The sequence below is a fragment of the Engraulis encrasicolus genome, chromosome 10 (assembly GCF_034702125.1).
Source record: "Engraulis encrasicolus isolate BLACKSEA-1 chromosome 10, IST_EnEncr_1.0, whole genome shotgun sequence".
Lineage (NCBI taxonomy): Eukaryota > Metazoa > Chordata > Actinopteri > Clupeiformes > Engraulidae > Engraulis > Engraulis encrasicolus.
In genome coordinates this window covers 4,239,277-4,260,839 of record NC_085866.1, presented here as the reverse complement: position 1 = coordinate 4,260,839, position 21,563 = coordinate 4,239,277, and the positions used below count along the sequence as shown (strand labels likewise).

The 21,563-nt window shown below is 41.4% G+C and overlaps 2 protein-coding genes across 3 annotated transcripts in view; one reads left to right on the top strand and one right to left on the bottom strand.

The window, feature by feature from the left end:
• ctnnbl1 (catenin, beta like 1) overlaps positions 1-21,563 on the bottom strand; it is a 93,758-nt gene extending 72,195 nt beyond the window's left edge. The window contains exons 1-16 of one of the 2 annotated variants that reach the window (XM_063207894.1): positions 21,484-21,563; positions 20,443-20,622; positions 19,989-20,095; positions 19,643-19,782; positions 17,198-17,295; positions 16,728-16,821; positions 14,123-14,214; positions 13,943-14,015; positions 13,524-13,582; positions 12,876-13,024; positions 12,110-12,291; positions 10,236-10,333; positions 9,859-9,939; positions 8,854-8,991; positions 7,534-7,606; positions 7,002-7,086 (exon numbers count right to left, since the gene is read on the bottom strand). In XM_063207894.1, the coding sequence (XP_063063964.1) occupies positions 7,002-7,086; positions 7,534-7,606; positions 8,854-8,991; positions 9,859-9,939; positions 10,236-10,333; positions 12,110-12,291; positions 12,876-13,024; positions 13,524-13,582; positions 13,943-14,015; positions 14,123-14,214; positions 16,728-16,821; positions 17,198-17,295; positions 19,643-19,782; positions 19,989-20,095; positions 20,443-20,622; positions 21,484-21,513 (1,679 nt within the window). In that variant the 5' untranslated portion in view covers positions 21,514-21,563. Of the gene's footprint in view, positions 1-6,868; positions 7,087-7,533; positions 7,607-8,853; positions 8,992-9,858; positions 9,940-10,235; positions 10,334-12,109; positions 12,292-12,875; positions 13,025-13,523; positions 13,583-13,942; positions 14,016-14,122; positions 14,215-16,727; positions 16,822-17,197; positions 17,296-19,642; positions 19,783-19,988; positions 20,096-20,442; positions 20,623-21,483 lie in introns of those variants that run through there. The other variant, XM_063207893.1, reaches the window with a different exon arrangement.
• On the top strand, positions 13-6,772 carry tti1 (TELO2 interacting protein 1). Its single transcript, XM_063207889.1, has 7 exons — positions 13-2,357; positions 3,427-3,579; positions 3,931-4,085; positions 4,968-5,108; positions 5,362-5,566; positions 6,057-6,144; positions 6,442-6,772. Exons 1-7 carry the CDS (start codon positions 44-46, stop codon positions 6,647-6,649), a joined length of 3,264 nt encoding a protein of 1,087 aa, XP_063063959.1. The 5' UTR covers positions 13-43; the 3' UTR covers positions 6,650-6,772.

Sequence of the window (21,563 nt, the reverse complement as noted above, 5' to 3'; positions counted from 1 at the left end):
TTCTACCTACAGATTGGAACAAGCTCTTGTATTTCTAAAGAGGATGACACAAATAGACAACCCTAAGGAGGCTTTCGCCTTCCTCCGCCCAAGCTGTGTGACGTTGACTCGGGCGCCCACAATCTCAAACGTGAAGATCTTGCAGAAGAATCTGCACACGGTCAGCGACGAGGCCTTGCAGCAGATTCAGGACTATGTCCTGTTCCCGCTGCGCTTCGTCCTCAAGGTCCCCGGACCAAAGCAGGAGAACCTCGTCCTGGCCGTGATGGACACGGTGGGCTACGTCCTGGAGAAGACCACCGTGAGCAGCTGGGAGTCGTTGCAAAACCTCTTCACAGACTTCTGCATGTGTATCTCCATCCCAGAAGACCCTGGGAAGCCAGCACCGGTCTCAGAAGAGCTGAAGTCATCGGTTTTGAAGTGTATGAATAACCTGCTCCACGCAGCCTATGGAGATGTGGTGTTTAAACTGTACGAGCTGTCCATGCTGCCTACTCTTGGTGCGGCCATGTCGCTGCTTCTGGCTCTGGTCCAAGAGGAGCGTGCCGCTCGCGGAGTCCAAACGGCGGCACTGAAATGTCTCCTGTCTCTGGCCTTCCAGTGCGACTGTCCAGAAGATCACGTAATTCCCAACAAGCAGGAGAGCTACGCACTTGGGAACGCGCTGGCCTCTTTTCTGCCAGGGGCGTCAAGGACATTGAGCCAGGTCATATGCCACAACACGATGTCGGGCCATGCAGTGATAACGAGGGCTACCAGAGCACTGTACAGAATTATAGGTGCTGTGATGGACGATGCAGAACTTGCCAACCAGGAGACTGCCAAAGCAGCATCATCATCATCATCATCAACCAAAGCACCACCAAGGCAACCTGGGAAATTGGGGGAGTTAGAAGTTCATAGAAGTTCGAATTGGACCAAGGAAACCTCTCAGAGACTTTCTATGGTTTTCCAGAAAATCATCTCCTGTATTTCCGGCCATCAGCATTGGAAAGTGAGGCTGGAGATGGTAAGCATGTGCGAATACCTGTTGACCAGGTGTTCAAGTTCCCTTTCGGAGTGCACAGGTTCTTTCCTTGAAGCTCTGGTCGGAGCGGTTAATGACGAAGACATCTCTGTGAGGGAAAAAGCAAGTAAGGCCTTACAAAAGATTTCTCAAAGTGAAAGTGACACAGCAGGGCGTGTGGCCTTTACTGACATCCTCTCGGAAAAGCTTCACGCGTTGTCCACCTCCTTGCCACAGCTCATGAAAGCGTCCGATGATCAACGCAAGCTTTTTGTCCTCAGAGTTTTTCTGGGATATCTGAAGGTCCTTGGGCCCAGTGTAGAAGTGGTGTTGAATTCAGCTGTTCACCTTAACCGCATCTCTAAGGCCATGATGCTGGTATTGGAGATGGACGTGACTAACGTGCGAATCGTGGAAGAGAAAAACTTTCCAGTGGTGGTGGTTCAAGACAAGCCAGAAGCCTACGACGAGGCAAACATAGTGAAGAAAGACTTCCTCTACTTCACAGATGACAAGATCCATTCCGTGATCAGGGAGATTTGTCAGATGCTGGGTTACTATGGAAACCTCAACATCCTTGTGGACCATTTCCTTGATCTGTATCGAGAGTCCTCCATGTACCGCAAGCAGTCGGTCCTGGTGCTAAACGAGATCATCGCTGGGGCTGTTGGCACTGACCTGAAGATCGACCTGAAGCCAGCAACGGCCATAAGAAGCCACTTGGAGTTGGCGCCAGTTATATCTTTAGTCATTGAAGAATATATTAGCGCAGAGAACTGGCAATTGCCCACCAGCCATGACCATTCAGATGAACAAGATGAAAGCCGTCAGCGTCAGACTTCATTATTAGCAGTGTCCCAATATCCCAGTGAGTCATGTACAGCAACAGCTCAAGGTCTGAAGCAGTTGAACAGTAACATATGGCAGATATGCCTTCAGTTGGAAGGAATTGGAGTTTTCTCGAGAGTCCTTGGACCTGCCTTTGACCCATTTTTGAAGACAGTGCTCTATGCTGTGCTGGAGAAAGTAGGAGACAAGTCGTTACTCGTTAGCCAGTCAGCCGTCAGTACCTTGGCCTCGATTTGCCAGGTGTGTGGCTATGACTCTCTAATTCAGCTGATCAACAGGAACGCAGACTACCTGTTGAACGACATCTCGCTCCACCTCGGGAGGCCCAGTGTCCAATCACACGCCCCGAGGGTGTTCGCTGCCATGGTGACCCATTCGGATGCGAGCCTGCTGCCTCTGGTGCTGGACGTCGTTCAAGATGTACTGACGGCCGTCGACCTTCACCATGACAACAGAGCTTCAGAGTTTCTGGAGGTGCTTCATGCGGTCATGAAAGGAGTGGGTGAGTTATTATGTTATTATTGGGTTACACTTTATTTTAATGGTTCACTATTACAGTGGATCTACCACATTAGGTACAGTGTAATAACCAGTGTAACAATATTTAATACCATGTAACACCATGTACCAATTTTGTACTTACATCTAGGGTTAGGGTTGGTACATGGTATTACACTGGTATTACATGGTATTTAATATTGTTACACTGGTTATTACACTGTACCTAATGTGGTAGATCCACTGTAATAGTGAACCATTAAAATAAAATGTTACCTATTATTGTTATTATTATCAATAGGAGTGGGTGAGTTAGTCTCCTTCACTAAGGTGGCGTTACTTGATTGAGTTGAATGAGCTACACTGCCCTACAAAGGCAAAGTGCACTAAATGCGCCAACATTGAAACTGAAGAAAAAGACGCTCAAAGAATTGGCATTTGGTTGGATATTGTAGTTACTGGATATGTGACATAGCGATATCCCTAAAACGGGACACATTTGGACAATAAGGCTTTGTCACAAGTAAGGATAGACCGATAGCGGTATCGGTATCGGGCCGATATTTGCATTTTTAAGTGTATTGGATGGTATCGGCCGATACGCGTGTGGTTTTGGCCGAATCACAATATTTATAATTTTATGTCATTCTGTTTTTTTTTTAAAGCACCAAGACACTTTATTTTTGTATTACTTGATTGTTAAACATTACTTGATTGTTAGAGTGGGTTTTTAAATGTTACAAGTTCTACCACAGTTTGATAATGTTAAAGGAATGTTTATTTTTAACTTGAGACCTGGAATATTTGTCATTTTTTAACCTTTTTTAACCCATATCGGCCCCAAATATCGGGTATCGGAAATGGGGTATCGGCCAAGGGTGATGGGGAAAAAAATCGGTATCGCATCGGCCATTAAAAAACCTGTATCGGTCGACCCCTAGTCACAAGTTAGAAGTGTTATGAAGGACCATAAACTCGAGGTTGACAAAATATGCAGTTACTGTTCTTTGCCTTTGAATGGCAATACAGCCAATCTTTCTTACTGATGTTTTTTTTTCTTTCTCTTACTTCAGCAAGAGTAGTCTCCAGCAACAAGAAGGAAGAAAGTTCACCAGAAACAGAAAACAAAGATGTCTTTGATGCTAGAAAATTCTTGCTGGAATATCGAACACAAACAGAACTGGCTGAAGGCATCGTGGAGAGTGAGAATGTTGAAGATGAACAAGGTTTGCTAATGTTTTATTTTGCATAGTGTCCAACACTTATACATGTTTGTATCATGATGCTGTAATATTGCAGTGTCTAGGTGTGGGTAGTCATCTGTAAGCTGTTAGGGCATCAGACTTGTAGCCCAAAGGTTGCTGGTTCGATTCCCGACCCGCCAGGTTGGTGGGGAGAGTAATTGACCAGTGCCAGTGGCTTTCTTCATTAGTCATCAATGACTTTGATACATGTCAAGTGGAATAACATGAGATACTAGCCCTTTTTAAGAATAATAATGTCATTTTGGGATATTATATTATGGAAATTAATATTATTATATTTAATATGCCTGACACTGCTTTTTCCCATTTTAGGAAAAGACGTTCCATCCCCGATGGAAGAGAATGCAGCCCCTGATGTAGATGTTGAGATGGAGGTGGATCTGCCTCCGCACGTCACCATCGCCAAAGATGTGATGGAGAGATGCATCCACCTGCTCTCCCTCCCTAGCCTCAGACTGCGGCTCAAGGTACTGTATTTAGCATTCTTTTTGTTAACATTGTTTTATGTTTTTATTTTCCCTTTCTGACTATTTACCTGTGTTAAATGTGTCTTGAAATGTCCATGTGGACATTATGTGTATTTACGTAAGCTACTTGGCATCTTAAATACCCCCCGGGGATCAGCAAAGTTACTCTACGCTACTCTACTACTCTACTGTTCATTCTTTATGTTAAGGCCAAGTATTCCCTTTGAAGTTCCTGATGGCAGATAATATAAAGTTACCACCACTAATCACCTCCTCAAATTTGACATGAACATTGATGTAAACAGTGTGGTTTAGTCCTGTCTTTCTTATATGCCGTTAACGTCATAAATAATTAAATGAATAAATGTCTTTATATGGTCAGTGTGTCTCTATTAGTACAGCAACACTCACACACACACACTGACTGGTATACATTCACCCATTCATGTCCACACGGATGATTTATAGCCTGGTTAGTCTTGCCAGATCTGTGCGTTTCTGCTCAGCTTCGTGAGCTACTTTTTGTGCACTTCCTTCCAGAGCGGTGGACTTGTGACTTGGACTTGAGTCAAACCTGAGTCACAAATGACTTGACTTGAGACTTGACTTGGCAATATTAGGAATGATTTGTGACTTGACTTGTACGCTATTGACTCGAGAGTTGACTTGGGTACGACTTGGACTTTACTTGGTCAAATATGTCTTAACTTGTGACTTGACTCGGACTTGATTGGCAGGACTTGAGACTTACAAATTGTGACTTGCAAATCAGTGACTTGGTCCCATCTCTGCTGTCTTCTGTTTTATGGGGCCACGTTCATCATGAGAGCCAGGTTAGATTATTTTAATAATTTTTGTTGTTGTTGTTTTTTTACATGGCAGGTTCTGGACATGCTGGAGCTGGGTGTGCGTGTGATGAGTGAATGTAAGGACCAGTTGTTACCGATGGTGCATCGCTGCTGGCCAGTGCTGGAGCGCCGTCTCAATGATGAAGATCCCTTTATTGTCCCCCAGGCATTTAAGGTACCAGCCTATGTTTATTGTATACCTACATAATATTCCATATCCACCGGAAGAAATCATCCTAAATTGTGAAAGACAATTATGGTGTATTGTGCAGAAACACAGAGGATATTCTTCATTGTCCTTTTATCCGAAATTGAACTTCTGTTGGCATGTCATCAGTCAATGAATTAATGTCAATGACAGTCAATGATGAAAATTACTTGAATTTTGTTAGGTCTCATTTTAATGACTTTGGTTTTCCATTCTTCAGGTTCTTTGCTCTCTGGGAGAGGTCTGTACCGACTTCCTGAGGAAACGAGTGTCCAAATCAGTGATACCAACTGTGGCTGCCTTCTTGACCAAGCAAGCGCTAACCAGCATGAAGACGGGCCCTCACTACACCCAAACCCTCAACTTCAAGAGGCAGCTGACCTACCTCCAGGGCCTCGGCTCTCTGTGCGTCTCCCTGGATCTAGGTATGCATCTAAGCATCATCACTTGCCCTTGTCTTGACGCAACTTTAATATTTGGTATGTTGAACAACATGTTGTCTTTTGATAAGCCCAGCTGCCATTCTGATTTCATCTGAATAAAAATGAACACTGCATTTGATTATGAAAGAAGTAGTAGGGCCCTGCCGTGGCCAACCAGTAGGGCACTCGTCTGCCATGCGGCTGACCCGGGTTCGATTCCCGGTCCGGGTCATTTGCAGACCCCTCCCCGTCTCTCTCCCCATTCACTTCCTGTCCACCTCTCATACCGTCCTGTCAATAAGGTCGAAAAAGACCCCAACATTTTTTTTTTAATTTTTTTTTTAAAGAAAGAAAGTACTAGACTGCTGGTATTTTGTCCATCTGTCTGAATCACAGCATTGAAAAATAGCACTCATCTACCGTCTTACGTTTCTGATATTCTTGTGTTGTAAATGTTAAGAATTGAGTGTTTTGTTTTCCCCCCCTCATGCAGCGGAGTCAGATGTATTCTTGGTGACTGACGCCTGTTTGCCATACTTGAGTGCCTTACAACCACCAAAACTTCAAGAAGCCGGCTGCAGGTAAGTGCAGCCTAAATGATCACATTACATTACACTTAGCTGACCCTTAATTCAAAGTGACTTGGGACCACGCCCTGGACCAATGCTGAATTAGGTGCCTTTCACAAGGGCACTTTAGCCATTAATGGAGGTGTAGGGTGGGATTTGAACCTTTAACCCTTTGACCACCTAAATGATGTAACTCAGATGACCCTTTTATGAATTTTGAGCAGTTCTCGAACCTCTGTATTATTTGGGACAGGAATTGCTCAGTCATGCATTTATTAATATCGTGCTGTTTTTCCCCCTCCATTTCAGTGTTTTCCAGTGTTTGATTGCGAAGGATCCTGATGTGGTTTGGTTCACCCTGTGTGAGCAGTATTGTCCCTACACATACCCGCCCCCCCATGAGGACCTGCTGCCTGTTAACCTCAGTGGAATGGGGCGCCAGAAAAACGAATATTCATCCAACGTGATGAAGCTACTGGAAGAATTTAAAATGGAGGAAACAGGAAATAGTGTATGACATTCATACAATGTGAATATTAGGGTGCCTTGGTCCTTGACTGTGCCGTAACTGTGGCTAAAGAAGGCTAAAGAACTAAACTGTAAGGATAATGTGTATATTATTGTATAATATTTGTCTTCTTGTAAAAATCAGTGTACAGAGTATACAGTGAGTGAATTGAGGACAGTAGTCAAGTTATTCAGTGATTTAAATAATAAAAAAAAAAACCCATCCAGGTGTTTCTAAATACAAAGCATGTTTTATTCACACTAACAGATAAGAACACAACGGAAGGGACAGGAATAAAAAATCAAATATAATTCCAGGAGCCCTAATAAGGGTCTGAATATCGCTGGTAGGCCTAAATCAGAAGTTCTCTACGAGGTCCAGTATCCTCCGTTGTTCAGTCTGTGCGTTCTCCTCGCTGCTCTTGTTGCCCATGTTTTCTGCATATTCTGTAAATAAAAACATTTTTTTAAATAAGTAATTAAACCATGTAATGTTTGTCATAACATTTAGGCTTAAACGTTTGCCAGTGATAGTCTGAAGACAACACAAATATGTCATTGCCCTCTCTGCATTAGTATTTAGGAGAGTTGATTGTGCTGTAATGACACTACATGGCACAAAGATGCACAATAGTTGTGATATTGCACTGTATAAATACAGGTTGTATTGTATTTGTATTGTATTGTATTGTAATAGGCACAATGTACCCATTCCATGGTACGTTTAATTGTTTTTTTTTTCATCAAGCAGGCAGCCCTACTGCACAAACTATAATTTGCCATTAACAACATTAGAAGTAACTACACCAGTCAAGACTATGTTAGTACGTAGACTCTAGGTTGTTAGATGGCTGTGTTTATAGACACACACGAGAGCTATAACTATAAACTCACCTCGCATGATGTGTCTGACAACTTTGGTAGACCCTCCTCTCAAGTTCAGGATCTGGTAGACTCGCTGTTGCACCTGGAAAACATTGCATTTGGATTGATTACATTACATTAAACATGGCTGCTGATCGCCCAAAGCCATTCACAGATATTTACTGGGTATTGGCAACAGTCCCTGGAGCAGTGAGAGGATAGGTGACTTGCTCAAGGGCACTTCAGCCATGAAGGGATTGGTAAGGATGGGGGATTGAACCTGCAACTCCTGTGATCTACAGTCCCAGCGCCCCTAGCCATTACACCATGGCTATCCCATCACACCCCATTCTCGAGTGCGTTTTAATATGAGACCTTGCCTCCTCCACTTGCTTCTCGTCATGATGACATCACTGACAACAGCATTATATTTCAATATCTTGCAAAAGCTCAATAGTAAAGTCTTTTTCTCATTTGCAATTGGTATGGTGAATGAATGGTGAATGAAAAACAGTCCCTCAAAAGTTGTTGTGGCTAGGCTGACAACAGGGAAACTTTATCGTTTTCTCCACGGAGGAGGGGCCAGGAGGCGGGGCGAGGAGACAAGCGCAAGTGGAGGAGGCAAGGTCGCATATTAAGACGCACTCTCAGTCTGTGATGGGCTCAAAGAAACACTGAGTTCTTTCCCATAAGCGGCGGACACCCGTCCTCGACCTGTGCGTGTGGCCCCGCGTTTCGCTGACGCCTGGCCCGCCTCCGTTGAGAAAGCCAAGTTTACCAGCTATCAGTCTAGCCACAAAGCGTCTTCATCCACCATACCGATTGCAAATGAGAAAAGCTTAGCATTGCGCTTTTACAAGATATTAAATTAAACTTCTGTCCTTGGTGACGTCATCCCGAGGGCAAAAGCAGGCAAGGGGGGGACGGGAGTCCGCATATTAGAAAAAAGAACCCCATGTGTCAAATCTATTGTAAGTCTTTTCGGAAACTGGCTCCTAAGCATACCTGTGAGGTCCCTGCACTGCAGATCTAAACACCATGTCTACTACAGTCTTTTGGTAAAATAGCTCAGAATTAAACATAGCATGCAGACGCTTTACAACCAAGCGACTTTCAAAAGAGAACATAATCATAGCCAACATCACAAGCAAATACAAAGTGCACAGGAAATATACAGAACAACAAGTGCAGTTGCAAAGAGGGGTACGTTTTTTTTGTTTTTTTTAAAAAATAAAGAGTACACACACACACACCCACACACACAAATCATGTCAAGAGTCTGCCCTGGGGCTAGGCCAGCTCAGGCATTAGTGCAGTAGGTCCTCTCGAAAGAGGAAGGTCTTTACATACCTGTGAGATGCCTGCACTGCAGATCTCCACCATGATGTAGCAGATGAGCTGCAGTACGAACAGGCCGGCGTCCAGACGCCGCAGGTAGAACTCGTCCTCCATGCCCTCGTCCAGGATCTCCCCCTGACGCACGATGTCCTGAGGTGAACAGCAAGAGGCATTGCACACTTTTATTAAACCTGGTCAAAGTCACGTGCAGAAGCTATGAACCGCTACAGTGGTTGTGTCATCCATGGGTAGCCAAAAACTGGTTTGCTTTTTGTGGATCCTCTTCCTTCATATAGTAGATATATTGAGCAAGAGGAGTACAACTCATCCAGGATCTCTCTCTGAACACTATGTCCTGGGGTGAACAGGAACAGGCACCACACTTTTACAAAACCTATTTTTAGTTTTTTTGAGTTTCATCACATTATACATGTATTACATTAACTGACGCTCATTACTAAATATAGTAAAGGGGAGTACAGTTGCCCTGCTGGGACTCGAACCCAGACCTTCTGGGTTACCAAACTGGGGCTCTGACCTCTACAACAAAGAACCAGGTCTGTTGGTATGACAGTCAGAGTGCACCCACAAAACCCTAGTGATGGTCATTGCCATCGGCTCAGGGTATTTGTTTCACTTTATGGAGCAATACCAGGTTGGGTGGTTTCAGCTATTGATGGAGGTGTAGAGAAAGGTAAAGGAGGCAAGACCTTGCAACCATTTGAACAGAAAACCAACTACCCAAACATCTGGACATAGCTGGGCATCTTCCTTCATGTAGATTTTGAAGAAGTAATGCCACTGATCAGATCATAGCAGCCTGTCAGAAACTGCACCTTTCCCATGGTAAATGTAAAGGTATAGAGAATGGTAAAATGGTAAACGGACAGCATTTATATAGCACCTTTCCACTCCTTGGAGCACTCAAAGAGTTTCACATTATATGCCTCACATTCATCCATTCACACACACTCATAGAGAAGATGAATGAAAATTATCAGTATTCTGAGTTCTTACATGTTTCTCTCCTTCAATCCTCTTGTCTGCCTGCTGTACAGCTTCCAAGTATTTGAAGTGGATCTCCATCAGCCGGTCGACCTGAAGGGAACAGTAGAGCACATTCACAGTCACACACAGCTGATCTTTAACCATTAGATTAAGGCTGACATGTGCACTGCATCGTACGATGCCTAACAAGTTTTAATCTCAGTGAAACAGATTTTAATTGAATGTTCCATGTGGATTTGGAACACTTTTTGTAAGAAACTAATCACACAGCAATTTGCATATGCCTTGAATTAATTTGAAAGAACAAAGAAGCAAAAAACAAAAACGGGATGACTGGATAAGTACCGTAATAGTAGGGTATAACTTAATATCAAGACATTACTTACTTTTTCACAGTCATTCTCAGTGAACTTGCTCAGCAGCCTTGATCTTTGCTGGGCTTTCAAATTCCGTAACATTGAGGAGATGATGGAACACACATGTTCTGTATGACAAAAACATTATTGAAAGTTATTAACAATATATCATGGATAACGAGATTGATTAAAGTGTTTTTACATGTGTCCATAAGCGGAGTTTGACATTATTATTGTAATCCCCCCCACTGTCTTGACTGTTCTATGACCACTGACATCATCGTCATCCTCATCTTCATCCTCATAATCATTACCTACGGGTTCCTGAAGGATCTCACGTTTCGTTGCTTTTCTGCCATTCATGTGTTTATTTACTGTTTTTGCTATCTTTAAATTACAAAGACAAACTTTGCCTATCTGACGTTTGAATCACAAGGACGCACAGCAAGACAATACCCTCTGTGCGGAGACGCCAGCTGTTCAAACTCGCCCCCTCCGGGGTGAGAAACTCGACCCTTAGGTGAGGGAGGTATCCAGTTGTTGCGCGTGCACAGGAATACCACGTGCCCAGGAGAGACGTGGGCCAAATGTATTGATATGTGTAGTAAACGCTTAACATGTTGTATTGAGAATTCCTATGATGTGTTTGGTATCAATCTGATGGAAATACTTTGGGTGGTGAACAGGTCTCGGTCTTGTAATTGTTTTAGGTAATGTAATAAAAATGTAGTATTTTAGGATTTGAGTACAACTTGGCTAGAAGCTAAAGTTCCCAAGCCAAACCCCTTGGCGTTAGGACTGCCCATGTTCAGGTAACTGATTGCTCATTGGTCCCTGGCTGCGGTCGTCCCACGAGGCGACCAAGTATTAAACTTTGATGTAATGATCAAATCTTTGAGTCGAAACCCGGTAAAGGGCTCCCGTGAACCTCAATTCACGTAGTATTTTCCCCTTAATTTAGGTAGTGCATTGGCTTCTTTCAACATTGTATTCTGTTCGTAATCGTATTGCTGACACAGTAGGTTTTGTCTGCTAATAAAATTTCATACAAATCTGGGGAAGAATTCCGTTTGGTCTATGCATATGTTTATTGTTCTGGTTATTGGTAATTCGGCAGTAAGGCTCATTCCCTGTGGATGGAGCGAGGCACACACACTTTGGACCAACTAAGATTTGGATCCGACATCAATGGTGTTTACCTGGGGGTGAAATATGTCATGAAAACTGGGACGTATGAGCGGGGCGATTGCATCTCTTTTGGGCCGTGTAGCCTTAACCTGAGGCAGTCGATCAGTCGCGGGACACGGAGGAAACACCTCTTTTAATAGCTGTAATACCATCCTGGCACCATGACCTCTGTCTCATTCCTTAACGACTTACGTGCAGGTCTGGGCCCTCAAATAACCAAAAGTCGCGCGCTGATGGAGCACCAACGAAATGAACCCTTAACTAGCTGAACCCAGACGTAACAAGGATTGGTAGACTAATCATTTTATAACAGTAATATAGTAATTAAGTGCAATCACATAATTACATTGGACCTAGAGAGTCTTTCGACTGAGACTCTGTTTAATTGCGGTATTGGAAATAGGATGAAATGAAATCTTTTCTACAGTCCAGAGCAGAAGTGTTCCTGATCCTAAATAGTACCGTCGTTGGGTATTTAGGAGTTTACATTATTATTATTATTGTGTCTTACAAAAATATAATAGGATTCATATTAATTTCATACTAGCGTGTATTTTAATCAAAACATTTAAAATATCACTACGTTTAAATTTTTTACATTTATTTTTATTTTTTAAATGTATTTTGCCATTTCCTTGACTTGATGTCATTTTATGCTTCAGCCACCGGCCCCCCTTAAGCTACATCCATGCATGTGTCATGTGCTCAACGCCCACCTTCGTGCTCCTTTTCTGATATTCCTGCCTTCTTCATCTTCTTGGGGGTCTTCATGAAGAGCGGGAAGACGGTGCGGAGTCCCAGGATGTCAACAAACTTGTGGCAGTTGTCGTGTCCCTCCGGTCCCATCATACTGTGGTCCAACACCTTCAACGCACCAGCACGAGACATCTTTTTCTCCCTAAAAAAGGTAATAAAATTGACTTTTTTTCTTATATCAATACACCAGATGCATTTACTTTACATTGGACTTGTAAAAATGTACTCAAAATTCACCCTATCCCGAAATGGTGAAGAATCTTTTTTTTTTAAATCCTGGATCCGGATCACCACCAAAATTTAATCACTTGTTCCTTTTGTCATTTCCAACAAAATTGTTTCATAACCTTTTGAGTTATCCTACTGACAGACAAACAAACCAACGTGATGGAAAACATAACCTCCTTGGCTGAAGTAATGAGAATAATCTGTAGAGTACAGTACAGTACAGTGCAGTACACAGTAGATAACTACCTGAGCATGTGTTCATGGTAACCTTACATTTATGTTTATTTTGACTAATTTGTGGTACTAGACAATGAAAATTGTACACATTGTACAGTACGGTACATTACACAGTTTATTTAAGTATAATCTACAGTACGGTACAGTCCACAGCAGATGACTAAATTAAGTAATTAAGTATAATCTACAGTACGGTTCAGTACACAGTTTAATTACGTATAATCTACAGTACGGTACAGTGCACAGCAGATGTCTACCCACCTGAGCATGAGGTTCATGAGCTGTAGCCCCTCCCCCTTGAGGAAGCGATCGCGATTGGCCCCCAGCATGAGGCAGGAGCAGAGGGCCCCAAACAGGTTCTCCATCATCTCCTGTTCCTCAGGGGTGGACGGGTTGTGGCGCTTAAACACCTACACAGAGAGACACACACAACAGGCGCTTACACACCTACACTGACACACACAACAGGCGCTTACACACCTACACTGACACACACAACAGGCGCTTACACACCTACACTGACACACACACAACAGGCGCTTAAACACCTACACAGAGAGAGACACACACAATAGGCGCTTAAACACCTACACTGACACACACACAACAGGTGCTTAAACACCTACACGGATAGACACACACAACAGCATCTTAAACACCTACACTGACACACACACAACAGGCGCTTAAACACCTACACGCAGAGAGACACAAAGATGCCAACATAAGGGACGCTTAAACAACTACATGGATACACACACAACAGGCGCTTACACAGCTACATGGATATATACACACACACACACACACACACACACACACACACACACACACGCGCACACAGGTCGTGGCGCTTTAACACTTACAAACACACACACAGAATGTAGACGGGTTGTACAGAGTACTTACAGAGAGCTGCTGAAGAAGTACGTCAATACCGTCACACTCTCCCAATAGACCTCTTGGCCCTTTGAACACACAATATATGTATTTATATAGCGCACACTACTACTGCACACACCACACGACTATGAAGTCGACTCAAAGCGCTTTCAAAATACACATAAACATTCCCACATCCACACACCAGCTATGGAGGCTGCTATACGGCGTCAATTGTCATGGGTTCAATTGAGAAGGTGTACGCACACACACAAATAATAGTCCTGAAAAAGACAACTCTGGACATGGTGCGATTATAAATATTTCACATTCTATACGTCACATTCCAGCTTTTTAGCTGTAACTAGAATATCATCCTTAAAATATTCAAAATAATCCCAGGACAAACGGCAAATGTATGATATAAATAGAGAAAGTAGTCATACCATCATGGTTTTGGAGTAAAATGGCCAAGATTTCACTGCAGTAAAGCTTGTTGGCATCAAATGGCATCTTCACCTAGAGAACAACACAATTCAGAAGTTCATATTAAAAGTTGAAATGTATGTGATGAAATGCCAAACACTTGAAACTTTATAAAAACCTGTGTTGTGTTGTAATAATACCTTTATTCTCTTCAGAAGCCACTGCATCAGTCCCTGCTGGGCAGCTTCTGTGCACAGGCCTGGTCTGAATTCTGCCATGTTTTCAATGATGGCTGCAAAAAATGAATATTAGCATTATAATCCTGGAACTTCAAAATCAAAATAAATGAAATAATTATAATAATGATTATTTTCCTCCTTGTTAAAGTAAGTCATTTCCACGACTTCTTACTAGTCAGAAAAGGATAACAGTGGGACCACACTGACATTTCAACTTAGCCCAACTACAAAAGCTGCTAAATGGCTTTCAACTGAGATAACTATTAACTATTAATCACTATTAACTTGGGAATGGAAGTTACTGACTTAGTTACTGACATTAGTACAGTGCAGTGTTAATTTTGTCAGCTTTTTTTGATTTAGTCGTAGTCTTAGTCACAATGACGAAAATCAATTTTAGTCTTAGTCATATTTAAGTCATTGCCTTCCCAATTTAGTCTTAGTCTTAGTCTAAATGACGAAAATCAATTTTAGTCTTAGTCAATTTTTAGTCATTTTCGTCATTTTAGTCAACACTGTACATTACAGAACTTCTCCACACACTTTTAACATATATCATTGACTCTAGAGAATAAACCTTCTCCGCACACTGCTTCTCTTTTTAACATAATCACACTGTACAGAATAAAACTTCTTCACACACTGGTTCTCTTTTTCTGTATTTTATTTAATACCAGTGTTAATTTCGTCAGCTTTTTAAAATTTAGTCTTAGTCTTAGTCACAATGACGAAAATCAATTTTAGTCTTAGTCATATTTTAGTCATTGCCTTCCCAATTTAGTCTTAGTCTTAGTCTAAATTACGAAAATCAGAAAAGGGCATTGACAAAATATTTTAGTCATAGTCATGGTTGACGAAATTAACACTGGTACAGTGAGTCGAATAAGTATTTGATCCCTTGCTGATTTTGTTGGTTTGCCTACTAACAAACACATGATCAGTCAATAAATGTTATGATAATATGTATTCTAATATGGAGAGACAGAATATCAAAAAGAAAATCCAGAAATTAACTTAAGAGAATATATATTAATTTATTTCCATTTCATCGAGCAAAATAAGTATTTGATCCCCTGCCAACTGATAACAGTTCCGGGCCCACAGACCAGATGGGCACTTCCGATCAACTTGTCATCTGAATTAAAGACACCTGTACATACTAACATGCATAAACGACACATTGAATCAGCAGAATCAGTCCATAGTATGAGTGAATCAGTCACACTCCTACCTCACCAGCATGGGAAAGACCAAAGAGCGGTCAAATGATATCAGGGACAAGATTTTAGGCCTGAACAAAGACTAAATGCGCTGCAAAGCCACAAGAAAGAGACTGGGTATTAATGACCCAACTGTTGATGCATTTCTTCCATATTGTGAGGAATACAAAATGACAATCCATCAGCCTGCCTGGGGTTCAATACAGGATTTGACCTTTTTTAGGGATTTCATAATCATGAGAACAGAAAGAAAGCACCCTAGACCTGTACGCGATGAACTAGACAATGATATCAAAGCTACTGGGACCAAAATCACTGAGAAAACTACTGGTAGCACTTAATGCCACAGAGGTTTAAAATCCTGTAGTGCACACACGGTACCTCTACATCAAAAGGATCCTGTGCAGTCCCACCTGAGGTTTGCCAACGGACATCAGACTGGTTTAGGATATGATAAGGAGGTGCTGTAGTCAGATGAAACCAAAATCAAGCTGTTTAGCATTAACACAATTCAATGTGTTTTGAGAAAGAGAACTGCTGTCTATGATCCCAAGAACACCCTCCTCACTATCATGCATGAAAGTGGTATCATTATGGTTTGAGGGTGTTTGTCTGGCCAAGGCACAGGACAACTTCACATCGTCAACGAATGGATGGAGGGAGACATGTAATGTGCAATCCTGAGTGCAAACGTCCTTCCCTCCACTACTACACTGAAGGGTGGGCCATTTTTGGATCTCCCAACATGTCAATAATGCACAACATACAGTCAAAGCAACGAAGGAGTGGCTCAATAAGAAGCATATTAAAGTCATGAAGTGGCATAGACAGTCTCCAAATATTAACCCTATAGTAATTCTATGGAGGGAACCGAACCTCCCATTTGCCTAGCTACAGCTACAAACTATTAATATTTTAGAGATAATCTGCAAAGAAAAATGGGAAAAAATATTTTCTACTATATCCACAAACATCGTCATCAACTAAAAGAAGCATCTGACCTCAGTGCTAGACAACTAGGGCTTTGCCACAAAGCATTTTATCTTCTTTCGCTAGAGGGGTCAAATACTTATTTGCCTAAATTAATTACAAATAAATTAAAATATATTAGTTATTAGTTATAAGTTATTTTCTGGAATTTCTTTTTGATATTCTGTCTCTCCATGTTTGAATACACATTATCATAAATTTATAGACTGATCATGTCTTTATTAGTGGGAAAACCGGCAAAATCAGCAAGGGATCAAATACATATTGGACTCACTGTACATGATTTCTAATTTGCATATGTTTAAATTACATACCATGAATGTAAAAAAGGCACACTAAAATGAGCTGCAACTCACCCAAAGTGTTGTAGACTCCATCTGCCTCCTCCTTCACCTGCTCGTTGAGGCGTTCCATGTTCTGGACTAGCAAAGCCACCACCTGCCCCTCCAACTACAGGAAACAGTACAACACATACACATTTTGTACCAAGCACCTAACTTATTTATCATCACTTATTTAACCAAATGAAGTCAAAAGTTGAATGAAAAGTTTCTTTTGATTGCTAACAAGACTTTGGAAGTCAATACATGATGTACAGTAGTAGACTACACGAGCATTTGTACCAAAACTACAAAGAAGAGGAAGTCTGATTGTAAGCAAACCGAGAGATCTTCCCCAGTGCATAGAGTAGAGTAGTGTATCATTTATTAATCCCGAGGGAAATTAAGGTGTCCAGTAACATACATACATCAATACAGAAAAAAACACAGACGTTACACACATCATAGAGCTCCCAGTGTTCCGCCAGTCTCCCTGAATGACTTACCAAAGCATCGATCAGGATCTCCGCTCCCTCCTCACTCTCATGAAGAGTATCGATGTCTGTTAATTCTTGCAATAGATCCACGACTGCAATCGAAATATGTGATGACACAGTCAAGGAAGAACAGTGGGAAAGGAGGATTGAAGTAATGCCCTCACAGTACTGCCAAGATGTCCTGAGGGAGTGAGTTTCAAATGGTTTCCGAATTACATTACATTACATTACACTACATTACATTACATTTAGCTACAGGTAACGCTTTTATCCAAAGTGATTTACAGTCATTTAAAGGGTATTGGTTACAGGCCCTGGAGCAATGTGGGGTTTGGTGCCTTGCTCAAGGGGACCTCAGCCATGAAGTCCGGTAGGGAGTGGAAGGGTGGGATTTGAACCTACAACCCTCTGATCTAAAACCCATCTCCTTAAGCACTACACCATGGCTGCCCCTGAATTGAAAGCACTTAAGGCAAGGCAAGGCAAGGCAAGTTTATTTATATAGCGCATTTCATACACAGGTGCAACTCAATGTGCTTCACAAAGTTAACAAATGTAAATGAAAGGAAACAGGGAAGAAAGAAGGAAATGAATTAGAGTCAAAAAGCATTTAAAAACATTAAGATAAAACATAAGGTAAAAATAATAATAAAATAAAATAAAATGAAACAAATTAAATAAAAAATAAAAATAATAAGAATAAGTAATTTAAGCTAGGGGAAAGCATCTGAGAACAGCTTTGTCTTGAGTCTAGATTTAAAGCTATCAATAGTGGGTGCATTTTTTATGTCATCTGGAAGCTGGTTCCAAAGCTTTGAAGCATAGAAGCTAAAGGCTGCCTCTCCACACTTTGTTTTGACTTTTGGAATCACCAGCAAATTCTTCTCCGTTGACCTTAGTGACCTAGTTGGTGCATACAGCTGAAACATATCCAGTAGATATGTGGGTCCCATTCCATTTAGTGATTTAAACACAAGTAGCATAGCCTTAAAATCAATTCTGTAGCTTACTGGGAGCCAATGCAGCGATCTTAAAATTGGAGTAATGTGGTCGAACTTCCTTGTCTTTGTAAGAACCCTTGCAGCTGCGTTTTGTACAAGTTGAAGCTGTTTAATGGTTTTATTGGGGAGGCCAGTAAAAAGACTGTTACAGTAATCAACTTTACTAGAAATAAAGGCATGTATTAGCTTCTCCAGATCATGTTTAGACATCAGGCCCCTAAATTTAGAGACGTTTTTTATGTGATAAAATGCAGACTTAGTAATAGCTTTCATGTGACTGTTGAAGTTTAGGTCACTGTCAATGAGGACCCCAAGATTTTTAACTGTTTCCCTTGCTTTCAGTCCCTTCGTTTCAAGGATAGTAGCAATCTTTTGTCTCTCCTCTCTTTTCCCAAATATAATTACTTCAGTTTTATCTGTGTTCAGCTGGAGGAAATTGTGAGACATCCATTTGTTAATTTGGTCCATGCAATGATAGAGTGATTCAAGGGGGGTATAGTCATTTGGGGACATAGATAAGTAGAGCTGGGTATCATCCGCATAGCTATGGTAATTTATGGAGTTATTCTCGATAATGTGTCCCAGTGGCAACATATACAGATTGAACAGTAGTGGTCCCAGAATGGAGCCCTGGGGGACCCCACAATCCAGAGACATTGGTGATGAAGTATGTCTTCCAATGGCGACAAAAAAACTTCTTTGTTGTAAGTACGATTTTAACCAGTCGATCACTATGCCCGTAAAGCCAACCCAGTGTTCCAGTCTATGTAGTAGTATAGAATGATTAACTGTATCGAAAGCAGCACTCAAATCAAGAAGTACCAAGACGGATGATTTGCCAGCATCAGAATTCAATCTTATGTCATTCATAACTTTAATAAGAGCTGTTTCAGTGCTGTGGTAGGCACGGAAACCTGATTGAAACTTATCAAAATAGCTATTAGAGATTAGAAAAGCAGTTAATTGGTTAAAAACAATTTTCTCTATTATTTTACCCATGAATGGTAGATTGGATATGGGCCTATAGTTGTTTAGTACCAGTGCATCCAGGTTGTTCTTTTTCAGTAAGGGTTTCACAACTGCTTCTTTCAGACAGCCTGGGAATATGCCTGTTTGTAGTGAGGTGTTGATGATCTGAAGTACATCTGATGATATTAGATTTAAGATGGATTTGAAGAAGGCTGTTGGTAAAATATCTAAGTCAGATGTAGAGGAGCTAAGACTTTGTACCGTTCTATTAAGAATGTCCACATCAACTAAATGAAAATTTCTCATGAGGTTAGGATTTAACTTCACCATAGCAAGCTGGTCTGAATCTTGGGTCGGTTGCACATGTGTGAGTATGTTTGCACGTATTTTTTCAATCTTTCCTTTTAGAATCTTTCAAAGGAATCTTTCCACTTAGACATTCTCTTCGCTAGAGTACGTATTTCCAAACATGCTTAAAGGATATCTGTGTTCTCGTGGCTGAGGAGGCCCAGTAGGGAGTGGACTGCGTTCAGCTCCACCAGAAGGTGGTAGAGGTCCGGCATGGTGGCGATCACATGCATCTCCTGAAGAACATCATTCAAATCCAACTCGGTCTCCATGAACCTAGAACACAAGACGAGGCAAGGCAGAGGAGGTGTGAACAATACTGTGCTCTGATCATCAATAGAAAACCTGACCAACTGAATATAGTGAATAAAAATTAGGACAGAGGTCGACACATAGTTGCACTTTTTTGTACACCTGCACAAAAAAATCTAACTGGGAATTGAAATTACAAGAACAATTGTTGATAATGAATGAAAACTTACTTTTCAGGGTTGTCTGGGAACTTGATTCGTAGCTCCTGGTTTTTGTAAGACCTCTTCTCAAAAGTCAGAATCATTTTTTTCAAAGAACTTTCATCCACTGGTTCAACCTGTGAAAAAAGCAGTAATAATGTTCTGCATTAGCAATATCATATATGGTTTTAGTAGCTCATTTACACAAGTATTGTTCAGCTCTGACTGAATAGTAATGGTCTTGATTGAATTTCAAAATCATCACAAATGCCAGATTTCGATTTGGAAGTCGAAGTCCAACTTCCAACTTCATGACTACTCCACAAGAAGCATCTTCAACTTGATAAGATTGAACACAACAAATAGGGAAAAACTGTTGTGTTGTGGCAAAGGATTATCATCTATCATTCTCTATACACCCTCTTTTCTGAAGAGCCAGTTTCTTTTGCACTACAACAGCATAGCATTTAAATCCAACACATACATCAGTCTCCTCCTCATGATCCAGAAGCTTCTCCAGGATCGTGTCTCTGTCCACTTCCTGCTCGTCCCCCTCGGCCTCTGCAATCATCTGCTGCAGTCTGGCGGCGTCTCGGCTGGCCTTGGTTTTACTCCGTGCCTCATCTCCATCCTCCTCCCTTGGTCGCTTGGCCCCGCGGTCGGGCTGGGGGAAAACACATGTTATGTTACATGGTTAGGATGTGTATGTGTGGAAATATGTAATGGTAGCAAATGAATTGGGACAAGGCAGACATATGAATGTAACTTTTAAGTGGACATGCAACCAATCATTGTGTTTCATTCTACAGTTGCAAAATTATCTTTTCTAAGTCACTGCACACAGTGGAAAAACTGGTATTCACAATATCATGTCAACTTTTTGTGCCTTGTTACACCACATATATGAAGAATGTCTTTCAATTTGGCAGTTCATATTCATATTGTCATTTTTCTAGTCTATGACTTGTATGTCATGTTTGTATGCCATTTATAGGCCTATAGTAGGCCTATGTAATTTAGTAGCCTAAGTTGGGAAATATCTCAATTAATTACCATTCAGTATATGCTGCTTTCAATGAGCACCTATAAGTATTTACTGAAACTGCACATACTAAAATGACTGGCATATTATTTCTAATCTAATATAAGTTTACAACATAACTTTAAACGTGTGGCAGAGTGCTTTATGAATGGATGAGCAACATAGAAATGTGTCCCGAATGATGGTGCTCTTTCAACTACTTAAAGGCTAACTGTAATACTCTTAAACTCATGCAACTGAAAGAATATAATTACTTGCCCACTGTTTGAGATAACAAATATATAAAAGGCGTTGTGTGTGAGAGAAAAGGGCACAGATGTTGGAATGAGAGGTAAACAGTATCCTGATGTATCCTGTGTTCCACCAACACAGCCTAACCAGCAGCATTAACTACGTTCGGGAAATGTTCTCACATCCACACAATATGGAAGAAATATAAATGTCAGAAACAGCATGCATATTCGCACAATTATCGATAAATACCTGATAATTCAAGAGCTCACCAACATCCATTGCAACTAAAAGCGTGCAATCGTACGAAACGAACTAGTTCCCACTTCCTG